We start from the raw sequence: 12,716 nt of genomic DNA, 5'->3' as shown, positions 1-12,716 counted from the left end.
TCACTGAACCTAATGATGCTTCTGCTGCTTGTCAGCCAGGAACTTCCCAAACTGCATAAAACAAATCTTTTTAAGACACACAGCCTCGTGAACTGAAAAGTTAAACTTCACCTCCAGCTCTTCGAGTCAAACAAACAAACTGGGAGAATTAGTGAAAAGGGCAGTTAGTCGTGTCATTTCCTGCTCTCAGCCGGCTCTAGTGTCTCCCCACGGCCTCTGATCTGACGTTATAGTCCATTTGACAGTTGGTGTCTGATCTCATTGCCTTTTACATCTGCCCAGGAACCATCGGTGGAAGTCTATCCAGTGTAATAGTGCGTAACTGTGTGTCCCGGCGGTGCCGTCTGTCTGATGTTATCGCTCCTCAACATCTGCCGAGGAGACGTTAGATGTTTGCTGGAGGCCGAGGGGCTTTCCTGTGGCTCAGAGCCCCGAATGCAGCTTTGGTTTACGACCACCATCCACGTGTGCACCTCCACACACACACACACACACACACACAGCGCCCCGAGTGGTGACGAACCAGAACCATCGGTGAACAAGAGCTTATGTGTCAGAGCTTTGTGCTAAAGAAAGAAGTCGACACCAAACTTTGCTCTGATTAGAATCACCTCCAGCTCCTCTCGTTTCATTTCTGTCATGTTGTTGAGAGTCAGACTCACTGCAGCAGACTGTTTAACGTGTGTGTGTGTGTGTGTGTGTGTGTGTGTGTGTCTCCGTCTCCAAACAGATGTGTATAACATCAACAAGCCAACCAGTTATTATATAATGAACTTAGAAGGCTGCTTTGAATTTGATTCAGCACACATGCACACACACACACACACACACACACACTTGCAGATAAAGAAACTATGGTCTCTGACTCATCCCATAATTATCCTCCTGTCTCGTTGCTACGGTCACAGCTTCGCAGTAAATCCTTCTCTCTGTACTTTGACTGATGGCTGGAAACATGCGGTAGTTACAGTAGAAGTAGAAGTCATCTCCTTCTTGTCCTCCTCCTGTCCTCCTCTTCCCTTCATCCATTTTCTTTTAACTTCCACTTTGTGTGCTTTCCTTCTCCTCCTCCTCTCACCTTCTTCTGTCTCCTCCATCTTGCTCAGTTTGACTTTGTCCTTTGTCGTCCCTCTTTTCGTGCTCTTTTCGTCCAGACTCTTGCCGTCTGTTGGATGGATTTTGCTCAGATCGTTATGGCCCTGAGAGGCTGAATCCTCTTAAAAATCTCGTCGATGTGTTTGATTGTTTGGGGTCATTTTCACTCCTCTGAAGGCCTCGGAGACACTTTGTTAATTCGTTATAAACACAAAAACCTCCGCCGGTTCATTTCCTGTTTGGCGACTGACAGTTCGCTGTCTGTGAGCCTCACGTGGGCCAACCTGTAGGCCACGGCTGCCCCCGTTAAATGACTGTGGAGCTGCAGCAAATCTCCCAGAAGGCTCATGGATGTTGTAGTTTGCAGCTGTCCACCCTGCTGGAAACTCTTCGTCAGGAGACAACAAACACAAACCTTCTTCTTCCTCTTCCTCCTTATTGTTCTCCCCACACCTTCAGCCTCCTCTTCTGCTCTTCGAACTGCCCAGAGGATTGAGAAAGCTTTTACGTGTTCCTGTCTTTCCTGCAGGCTTTTATTTTGCTTTTATTTTTATTTTATTTTGCTTGTCTTCTCGCCTGCCATCGAGGTTCTCTTCAGCAAGGCGTCGGAAACGGCTGAACGGGACGTCACAGTAAACAGTCGACCCTGAGACAAAACACAGCGTTAGACAGACAGACAGCAGCTGCTGAGAAAATCAAGCGGGCAGAGGAAGGCAGGAAGTGGCGTGAACAGCCTCCATGTGTAATTGAACATGAATGACTGCTGCTGCTTGGCTGGTCTGATGTCTGACACGACAGCCTCACAACAGAAGGAGAGCAGGCGCTCGTTTTTATTTTTCATTAACACTTTAGAGGTTTTTGTGTTTGTCTTGAGGATTTGATGTTTTGTCTTTGTGGGTTTTCTGAAACACGTGAAGCAGAGAAAACACAACGTCCTCCAGCCGAGAACGTGACGCAGCTGATGCTAACATGCCGAAGCGTAGCAGTTTTAACGTTCACTGTGTGCGTCCCTCTTGCTTTGGTCTGTCCATCTAAAAGGTTACAGACAACAACATAACAGGCGCAAACAGCAGCTTGTTGTTCCACTTCCAGGCCTCATCACTGCCATAAGAGCTGTAGAAAATGCTCCAGACTGAAGCCTGCACACTGGAGTTGTCCCTCTGTGTTGTCTGTCTGTGTTGTCCCTGAGTTGCTCCTCTGTTGTTCCAGAGTTGTGCCCGAGTTGTCCCTCTGTTGTCCCCGAGTTATCCCTGTGATGTCCCTCTGTTGTCCCCCTGATTGAAAAGACGGAGGTGTTTCAGTGAGCGTCTGAGGACAGATGCAGACTGATGCTGGAATTCTCTGTAAGAGCTCTGCTGGGAAGAGAAACACTCTGAGTGGTGGAAATTTGGTGCCCTCAGCACCACTTTACTGTCCTTTCTCATCCCTTTGTCTTCCCTTATTTTACTCCTCCTCCTCTCCTGTCCTCCCCTGCCCCCTCCTCTCCTCCTCCTCCTCCACTCCCCTCCTCCCCCTCCTCCTCCTCCACTCCTCTCCTCTCCCCTCCTCCTTGTCTCCTCTCCTGTCCTCCCCTGCCCCCTCCTCTCCTCCTCCTCCTCCTCCCCTCCTCCCCCTCCTCCACTCCTCTCCTCTCCCCTCCTCCTTGTCTCCTCTCCCCCCTCTCCTCTCCTCTCCTCTCCCCTCCCACCCCCCAGAACATTAACAGTAGATGCATGCAGGATGTTTATGTAAAGTGGATGCAGGAGGGAGAGCAAAATACCGTCTGTATTTGTAAATCTCTCCTCTGTGAGTATCTTTAATGTCTCATAGTGTCTCAGTATTAGTGACTGGCTGTCAGTGTGGGTGTGTGGCTCTGCTGTGTCTCTAATTGAAGGTTATATGTGATCATTAACACACACTTGACTTGTGTTGCTGTGGAGATGAGCGCCTTCGCAGGAGATTTAAACTCTGTCACCGTGTGGATGCTAATGAGCAGTTACCTATCAGAGGTCAACACGTAATCTCCTGTCACATCGCACCAATTATGAGCCATTTTAAGTGTCTTTTTCTCCCTCCTCCTGTGCTCTGCACCAGCATCACTACGTGGCCAGAAGTATGTAGACGGCTCAGCATTGCAGTCATGTGATGTTATTAGTTAGCCACCATAAAAGAAGTTGTGGACGTCACAGGTACTGTAGCCTTAACCAGCTGGTGAAAAAAATAAGTATTTACATCACATGAAAAGTTTAGTTTTGTTTCCTTGAGCTCACATTTGTTTGTAGTTTTTATTATTTTATTACTGCTCTTCTCCACATCAGCTGCAGCTGTTCTCTCTCTGTCAGGGTCTGTACGTTGACAGAATAAAATATGGCTGAAGCTGTTATATCAAAGTGTTGTTAATGTCGCTACCACGGCGTGTCCTGTTAAAAATGACCTTTCTTAGGACTCTGGCTTTTTTTTCCTGTGACGGCGTCCATCAGCACTACAGTGAGCACTCATGTGATGTGATCTTCATCTGCCTGCTGAGTTTAAACTACGCTGTGTTTTGTCTCTTTGTCGCAGTGTAAACACAACAAGTTAGTGTGTCATATAACCACCGGGTTCACACACACACACACACACACACACAGAGCGACACCTCCTTTGGGGTTATTACCTCAGTGTGTCTCACAGTCAGAGCCTGTGTGTGTGTGTGTGTGTGTGTGTGTGTGTGTGTTTCTTTGAACTTCCCTTTTCTCTCTGTTTCTCTGTTCATCTCTCTCTACTCTTTGAAGTCTGTCTGAATTTTGCTGAGTTTTCTTTTGAACGTGGTGTGCATCTGCGTGTGTGTGTGTGTGTGTGTGCAGGGACTTTAAAATGCTGATGTGATTACTCTGCGTGTTGACTCGTAGGGTTTTAAGACACAAGCAAAAACTGTTGGCTTGTAGAAACAGATGTGTTAATTGATTTATGGTTTGACCACTAGGGGGCAGAAAGCAGCCAGTGGATGAGTGTAATGCAGGAGACCAGAGTGAAGATTTTCTTTTTTGTTAAATGTCACTGCGATCTTTCCCTAATCTTAAGCAGGTGTTCTAGTTGTTTAATGTTAACCTGCGCAGATGTCATAGAAAGCGTGAATCCAAAGGATTCGTTTTAGCGACGCTAGCAGCAGGTACGGATGTCGATGTTGATCGTTCAGTTCGAGTCAGACTTCATCTTATTCAGATCTCATCAACTACTTGATAGGTTGCCATGAAATTTTCCACTAGTGCCACCATGAGGTCAAAACGTTTTGTTTAAATGAAAAATCTACACAACTGCTTACTGTGAAACTTCTCGTGCTGATGTTACTGCCAAAGTACAGCCTCACAGAACCCCTGGTGCGATTTTTCCCTGCATCAGGTCTGCCAGGTTTGATCTTTGAAGCCAAGTTGGTGTATCGTGTTTCTGCTGACAGTCTGCCTGCGTGAGGTCAGGTTTTTCTGCTTAAATAATGGATTATCGCTCAGGAGAAGAGACAGTGAAAGATAAAAGACTCGAGGTTCGCCCGGAAAAGCTTCTCAGATAAATCTCATCAGAGGTAAATCGGCATCATCACTGATATTTATTTCTTTTATTCAAATCAGGCCCCTTAAACCAAAATAAACCCGTGATGAGTCTGTGGTGTCTCAGTGCGAAGGCAGCGTTTTGAAGTTAAACCCGGGCCAAGTCCAGCCTGAGGCACACAGAAACAGCATCGCAAGAGTTTGATGCCACTGACAAAAATAAGAGCTTGACATTCAGTGTGAGCAGCCGCTGCCGCTTCACGTTTGCTGCTCACATGAAGCACATGGCGGGCAGATGACCGCTTTACATGCCGTGTCTCTTTAGCTCAGCTCAAGTAAACGTGCGACAAGGAGACGCTTTGGCCTTGGCAGCAGTCAGCATTTGGAGTGCCGTCCTCACGGTGGGACCGTCGTGTTCTGTCCAGTCCACCGGCTGGTTGGCTAACAGCGTGTAGTTCGGACGTTTTGAGTCAAAGCGTTATTTTCGGACGCAACTCTGTGTGAGGTCAAAGGTGTAAGAGTCTGTAAGCTCCAGCTGTTACTAAAATCTAAAGCCAAACCAGATCCAGTTATGTGCTGGTTTGATTGGCGAGTCTCTGTCACCACCACGACAGACGACAAGCTCTTCGTCTTGTGATGTTTTAGCATCAGATAAGAGGCTTTTCACAGCAGCACATCATATTAATATCGTTTCATCACAGAACATGTCGTATAACAGACTCCTCTGATTAAAATCAGAGAAAGAACAAATGAATTGAGTAAGAAAACAAATGCGTCTTAACCACTGTCTCGTTGTGTCCTGCTGACTGCGTCCACTCCGAGCTGACTCACATGTTGTTTGTCTCTCAGGGCTGGCGGTGCTGCAGAGGATCTTGGACACAGCGGCGGAGCGCAGTTGGCAGGTCACCTCCGTTAACTTGGAAACTCTGACAGAAACCGCCTTCATCAAGCTGCTGGCAGACCTGGACTATAAGAAGGACTTTCAGATCATCATCGACTGTGAGCTGGAGCGACTCAACTCCATCCTCAACCTGGTAAGACACTTGCAGTAAATCCTGTCAGCCTCACCTGACAATCACAGTGATGTTACCACAAAACCAGACCTGTACTACTGCCATAGTACAGGTCTGGTTTTTATCTGAGCAGCAGATAAGCCAAGCATGTTCTCATCTAACTCTTGGAAGAAAGAGAAGAAGCATAAAGCCACGACCACTGATCTGTGACAGGTTTGTGCTTTAGCTTATGATCCACCAGGCTTGGGACCAGTTAATTCAGTCCTCCAATTGTCGATCGGGTCAACGCTCATTTCATGTAGAGCGTCTCTGAGGCTTCACTCTGCTCCTCCCGTTTCCGTCCTCGCTCAGAGACGGACACAATGTGGCTCGGTCCTGATACAACACAAGCGGAGACGACGAATCAGCGAGTCTGAAAAGTCAGGCCCATTTGAATATTTGTTTTGTTAAGTTCTGCAGCGCTGACATGTTCAGCAGCAACACGTCTCGTGGCCGTCGCTGACCGGCAGCCCAGACAGACAGACAGACAGACTGCGAGTTACTGTGTGCTTTGTGGTTTACGGTCTCTGCTGTCCGCCGTCAGAGCAGCAGGACTCTGCTGAATGTTTCTGCTCTTCACATCAGCTGCTTTCACCGTGTTCTGACTTCACTGCTGAGCACTTGGATTTGACTGACAGGAGTGAGTTTGTTAGCAGCAGAGGGACACTATGAAAGGCCAAATTAATTTCAGTTTAATTAAAACTGCGTAATTAATCATATAATGATACAAATCCAAAAGTAATTTCTGATGAACAAGCATCGAAGCCAGTCACAGTGGCTCGTAGACTTTAAAGACTTGAATATCTGGTTCTCAGTGGGATTCGAACCTGCACTCTGAGGGGCAGACGTGTGACGTAGAGTGGGCCATCTGAATGGGTCCGTAAGCGACTCGATAGCGCAGCTGTCTGTTTGGACGGCGTGTGATTTCCTGTGGTGGAGCAGCTGGACAGGTGGTGTTTATCTTGGCCAGGCCATGGAATGAGTTGGTCTCCAGTCGGAGAGGAGAGCGCAGAGGAGGAGGGGATGTGTGAACTCTGGCCAGACGCCGGCCATCGTTTGGGAAGCTCGTCTTCCTGCTGGACTCCAGCTGGCTAACAGGCTCAAGTATCAGGTGGAGTTTTGGATCTGTGAAATGAAGCTGACGGGCTTTTTTATGTTGGGTTTCATGTGGAAACGTCAGCTCCGCTGTTGACTTCATGTGGTTCATTTAGTTGGGCCGAGTGCGAGTGAAGTATCAGGTGGAGCTGCGGCGCTGCTGGGCGATGATGTTGAGCTGGGCTGACAGGTCGCTCATTTAAGTGTTTACACTCTTCATGAAAGTGGAGGAAAATATAAACCAACTTCAGGGTAAAAAGGTTTCAGTTGTGAAGGTGCCACAGTTATGAATTTGCACTAGCGAGCTAAATGCTAACATCGGCATGCAGTACCTGACCTGTCACAGAAGATTACCACAAATTTGCCTGTTCAGATTCAAACACTGTATGTTTGATGCTGATTAGAAAACATTAGCGTAGCCCTGAATTACCTGGATTTTATCCTCCGTTGATTTTCTTTTTCTTCCTTTGGCATTGAAGCCCAACAAGCAGAAGGTGGAGAGAGGCTGGAGGATGAGGAGGTGAAGAGGAGGAGTACTGTTCAAAAAGCTTCCTCCTCCCTCTCTCCTCCTGCAGTGAGTAGCATTCAGCACTACAGAGCAGCTGTGTTAGTGGACGTTCATCGACTGATGCTCATTAGGAGCTGGACTAGAGAGGGAGCCAACACCTGCTTCCTCCTCCTCCTCCTCCTCCTCCTCCTGTCCTCTCGACAGCTGTCTCTCTGTCCACCTCCTCCTTGTCCTCCTGGTCTCTCTCTGTCTCCTTCCTCTTCCTTCTCCTCTTTTCACCTCTCCCTCTCTTCCTTTCCTGTCCTCTGTCATCAGTGTGTGGAGGCGTCTTCTCTCTTTCTTTCCGTCTCTTCCTGATAGTGAAGACGGGCAATTTATTCCTCAAAGACGAATTTGAATCCTCCAATTAGCAGCTGTTTGAGAGGACTCACACACACACACACACACACACAAGTGTGATGAATGTGTAATGGATGCTTTTTATCATCATTAGAAACATCAGAAAAATGTAATTAGCATATCATTTACTCTGACTGTTGTGGTGCTCAGATTGCTGCTCAGAAGAGGAACTTGAAGAACTACCATTACATCCTGGCCAATCTGGTGAGTCTGACTGTTTACTGGAAGAAACATGAACGCAGCATGTGCACGTTGAGTTCACTCAGTTTAATGATGTGTGTGTGTGTGTGTGTGTGTGTGTGTGTGTGTGTGTGTGTGTGTGTGTGTGTGCGTGCGTGTGCGTGTGCATGTGCATGTCAGGGCTTCATGGACCTGAACATGACCGAGTTTCAGAAGCTCGGTCCGAACGTGACGGGCTTCCAGCTGGTGAACCGGTCCCATCCGGCTGTGCAGAAGATCGACCAGGACTGGATGGACTTCGACAGCAGAGACCTCAAACTGGCCCGCAGGAGGCTCAGGGTACACATACACACACACACACACACACACACACAGTACATTTCAGTGTGTGCAGAGGACAGCACTCACCTCTGACATGTAGTGCACTAGAGGTATGGCGTTGTTTGAACAGGGACCAGGTGACAGTAATGTTCTGCTTCATTTCCTGTCACGTGTATGACGTGTCATGTCATGGCGGACTCCACCGCTCACAGTGACGTAATAACAACCGATATGTCCTGTCATCCTCAGTACACAGGAGCTCTGACCTATGATGGCGTCAGCGTCATGGCGACGGCTTTTCAGAACCTGCGGCGGCAACGGATCGACATCTCCCGCCGTGGGAACGCAGGGGAGTGTCTGGCCAACCCTCCGGCCCCCTGGGGACAGGGCATCGACATACAGAGAGCGCTGCAACAGGTACACAGATACACACAAATACACACAAATACATATTGTCCACTCACTCATACACACTAATGACTATACTGTGTGTGTGTACGTTTGTGTGCGTTCATATGTGTGTGTGTGTGTGTGTGTGTGTGTGTGTGTGCTTGCGTGTGCGTGTGTGTGTGTGCGTGCGTGTTTGCAGGTGCGTCTGGATGGGCTGACGGGTTGGGTTCAGTTTGACGAGCGAGGACATCGCACCAACTACACGCTGGCGGTGATGGAGCTGAGCCACACGGGGCCCAGGAAGGTGCTGCTGCTGCTCGCCGTTGTTTTATTTTATTAGACAGAAGTTTGGTGTGGAGTCGCGATCTGCAGCTTTCTTCTCTGTCAGCTCGTTTCAGTAATTAGCTCGCTCCTCTCTGACTGAGGGTGTGATCGTCAGTGAAATCAGCTGCTGCGGCGCTCGTTTGTGTAGAAACCTGCAGCTCAGCTCGTGTCGGGATCAGAGTCTGAGTTTTCATTGTAAGGAGGCACATGACTGCACTCGTTTGTAGTCTGAGGTGACACACAGGAGCTTCAAATGGGACATTTTAAAGACAGGATTTGAAGCTTACTGTCCAGTCTATTTTTTACACTCACAGATAACTTTTCATTTGGGTTTAAACTGATTTCTTTGAGGCCGGACAAATGAATTTTCAAATGCAGTTAATGGTTCTATTATGCCACTAATAACAGCTGTAGAGGATAATAAAGTAAAAACGCTGTCCGTGTTTAAGGATGTCACATTTTGATCCTCAGGTGCTCGGTGTGGTTCAGTAACACATGGAGCATCTGAGGGGGGGACGCTGTAAGGTACTCTGTCTGTAAAGTGTTGTCATGTGACGCTGCTGCTGTGTGTTCAGATTGGCTACTGGAACGAGAAGAGGGGCTACGTGAACACGGCCGTCTACAGGCCCTTGGTGGAAGAGTTCTACGGCCTGCAGAACAGGACCTACGTAGTCACTACCATACTGGTAAGACAGGGAGGACACAATACTGTTCACAATCTTCCTGTGCTTCTATTTTGGAAACAGGATGTGTATTTCCGTCCTCACATATCCTCAACCTGTGGATGCCGTGTGTCAACAGGAAGCGCCCTACATGATGCTGAAGAAGAACCACGAGCAGTTTGAGGGAAATGACAAGTACGAAGGTTACTGCGCAGAACTGGCCGCAGAGATCGCCAAACACGTCGGCTTCGTCTACCGCCTCGAGCTGGTGGGCGACGGCAAGTACGGCGCCAGGGACCCCGAAACAAAGATGTGGAACGGCATGGTGGGAGAGCTGGTGTACGGGGTGAGTGTGACCCGGAGACAGAACATCCGTCCCGCTCAAAACGCTGCTGTTGTGTTTCCGTTGAAGTTGGGAAGCATCTTCTTCCAGCTGTCTGTGGCTCTCAGCTGTCTGTGGCTCCGAGTCCACTGGTCCCCACTGAAGACAGAAAACCTTGAGAACACCTCAGCTTATTGGGGACTAATTTCAGCGAAGGATGAATGCACATTTGGTGCTCTCGTAATTGTTTGTTGTAGCATCTGAGAGTCAAAGCGAAATAGAGCAGAAAATCTTTGTGCCAGATGAAATGTATTTGTTTATTGAAATTTTAGTTTATTTTCGTGTGTGGATTTCTGGAATATTCTTCCTCTTCAGGCATCTTATCTTCTTTTCAAAATAAAACAGTCAGAGAAGGAAAAATCTGGTCTGTCTGTCTGGTGGTCTGGCTGTGGACCACTGTGTGCAGCTCTGTTAAGAACGAATCAACAGATTGGGATGGAAACAAGCGAGCTTTGACTTCATAAACCAACAGGAGAAAGAAGCAGTCAGTAAGTGAAGGCTGTTGTCCGCCTGAACGTCTCGTCGTCTCTCTGTGCAGAAGGCCGACGTGGCCGTCGCCCCGCTGACCATCACTCTGGTGCGAGAGCAGGTGATCGACTTCACCAAACCCTTCATGTCTCTGGGGATCTCCATCATGATCAAGAAACCCACCAAGTCCAAACCGGGCGTCTTCTCCTTCCTCGACCCGCTGGCCTACGAGATCTGGATGTGCATCGTCTTCGCCTACATCGGAGTCAGCGTGGTGCTCTTCCTGGTGAGGGGAGTGTGTGAATGTGTGTTCGCGGGTGTTTGTGTCATCTGTGCTTGATGGCGGTGTTGTGTGTTTTAGATGTGGACACAGACGCCGGACGCCTCGTTTGCACCTGGTGTTAATGTGTCGTCTGTATGTGGAAAATGTCCAGCTTTGCTTAGAAATGTGCTGTTAAATAAACCTTCTCATTGTGTCTGTTCTGCCCACTTCATCTTCTCGGTATGCGCCGAGCCAGCGTGTCACCAGCTCAGAACAGGAGGAGCTCCGCTGCGCCTCCTCAGGAAAGCTGACCTCTGGACTGACAGTAGTGTGCAGGAGAAAAGGCTTGATATTTCACTTTGTTCAGAGAGGCGTTCATAAGGCTGACATGACACCTGATGGAGTCTTTATGAAGGCTCATGACTGATTTTATTATTGCTAAGCTGACTCAGCTTGAGATGTTATGACAGCGTGACATCAATGCCGATCTTATAACCTGTGGTAAACATGACGAAGCAGTCCGAACGTGTTAACATAAAACTGTCATGTGGTTGTGTTGGATGCTGGCTGTCGTGTTTCGTTCAGTGGAGTGAATGTTCTCCTCAGCTCCTCACTTTGGATTTTTCATTAACATGTCATTAAATGTTATGAGACCAGTTTGACGTGAGGGAATATGGAACTGAAGGACGGATGGCCGAATGTGACTGCTGCTGTGTACTTGAAGTACCTGGAGCTGATGATACCTGTCTTTGTGTCTTAGGTGAGTCGTTTCAGTCCATATGAATGGCAGGGTGAAGACTCTGATGATGAAGATGAAACTCTTCCATCCGCTGCCTCTCATCGAGCTCTGCCAACCTCGTCCTCTGAGCTCACTCACTCTCCAGGTATATCCTCATCATCCTCATCATCATCATCATCATCATCATTCTTATCATCTCCCTCATCAGCATGATCATCCTCATCATCCTCATTGTCATTATCATCACCGTCACCATCCTCATCATCATCTTCATCATCATCATCACATCCTCATCATCATCATCTTTATCATCACCATCCTCATCGTCATCTTCATCATCATCACCATCCTCATCATCATCATCTTCATCATCATCGTCACCATCCTCATCATCATCCTCATCATCATCATCATCAGCATCCTCATTATCATACTCCTCATCATCATCCTCATCATCATCATCATCATTGTCATCATCATCATCCTGATGATCATTCTCATCATCATCATCCTCCATCATTATTGTCATCATCTGCCACCATTTTTATCTGAATTATTTTCTTCTCTTGTAACTTGTGAAAGTGGATTTTCATGTGCTGGTTTTGTGTTGTGTTGTGTTGTGTGTGTTGGGTTTCGTTCCTCAGGATTCTCCCAGGCTCAGGTCCAGAACCAGAACCAGAACCAGCAGAAAGAAAAAGAGACTCCAGAACACACCAATGACTTTGGGATCTTTAATTCTCTGTGGTTCTCGCTGGGGGCCTTCATGCAGCAGGGCTGTGACATCTCCCCCAGGTAGAATACAGAATAACTCATATACATTTACTGCACTCAGGTACAGTTTTCAGGTACTTGGAGTATTTCCGTTTTCTTCTATTCTGCAAGGAAGGAAAAGTATAAAGATAATGTACTTTTTACTCTGCTACATTTATCTGAAAACTGTAGTTGCTTTTCTGTTTAAGTATTAATACAACATATAATCAACAAATGAAGTGTTAATAGTGGTGCAGAAGCTGGTTTCATCAGTGTTTTATCTGCCAAGAATGATTTTGGGCAGTTCACTGAGATACACAAAAGTATTGGGACACCCCTCCTCATGGGGCTGTTTCTCAGGGTTTGGGCTCGGCCCCTGACTTCCAGTGAAGGGAAATCTCAATGGTTTAGCACACCAATGCTGGACAATGCTATGCTTCCAACTTTGAGATTGTGAGCTGTGCCTTTTGGTCCAAGATCAGTGTCTGACCTCACAAATGTCTGCAGCTTCATATAGTATCAACCTGAACATAGCCATAGTTCCCAAAATATCAAAGTTTTTGTCTACGGTTTATTAAAGCTTAAT

At 47.4% G+C, this 12,716-nt stretch overlaps 1 protein-coding gene across 16 annotated transcripts in view; it reads left to right on the top strand.

Annotated features, from left to right (window-relative positions):
• LOC124070703 (glutamate receptor 1-like) overlaps positions 1-12,716 on the top strand; it is a 46,986-nt gene that overhangs the window by 15,694 nt on the left and 18,576 nt on the right. For all 16 annotated transcript variants that reach the window (XR_006845231.1, XR_006845232.1, XR_006845229.1 and 13 more), the window contains exons 4-13: positions 5,448-5,632; positions 7,803-7,856; positions 8,013-8,171; positions 8,403-8,570; positions 8,743-8,847; positions 9,443-9,553; positions 9,669-9,875; positions 10,450-10,665; positions 11,402-11,525; positions 12,025-12,172. Coding sequence is in view for 10 of the 16 variants with exons in the window: in XM_046410843.1 (XP_046266799.1) it covers positions 5,448-5,632; positions 7,803-7,856; positions 8,013-8,171; positions 8,403-8,570; positions 8,743-8,847; positions 9,443-9,553; positions 9,669-9,875; positions 10,450-10,665; positions 11,402-11,525; positions 12,025-12,172 (1,477 nt within the window). In the remaining 6 variants the exon portion in view is untranslated. The remainder of the gene's footprint in view (positions 1-5,447; positions 5,633-7,802; positions 7,857-8,012; positions 8,172-8,402; positions 8,571-8,742; positions 8,848-9,442; positions 9,554-9,668; positions 9,876-10,449; positions 10,666-11,401; positions 11,526-12,024; positions 12,173-12,716) is intronic.

This window comes from Scatophagus argus, chromosome 14 (genome assembly GCF_020382885.2).
Source record: "Scatophagus argus isolate fScaArg1 chromosome 14, fScaArg1.pri, whole genome shotgun sequence".
Lineage (NCBI taxonomy): Eukaryota > Metazoa > Chordata > Actinopteri > Scatophagidae > Scatophagus > Scatophagus argus.
This window is presented reverse-complemented; position numbering and strand designations above follow the sequence as displayed.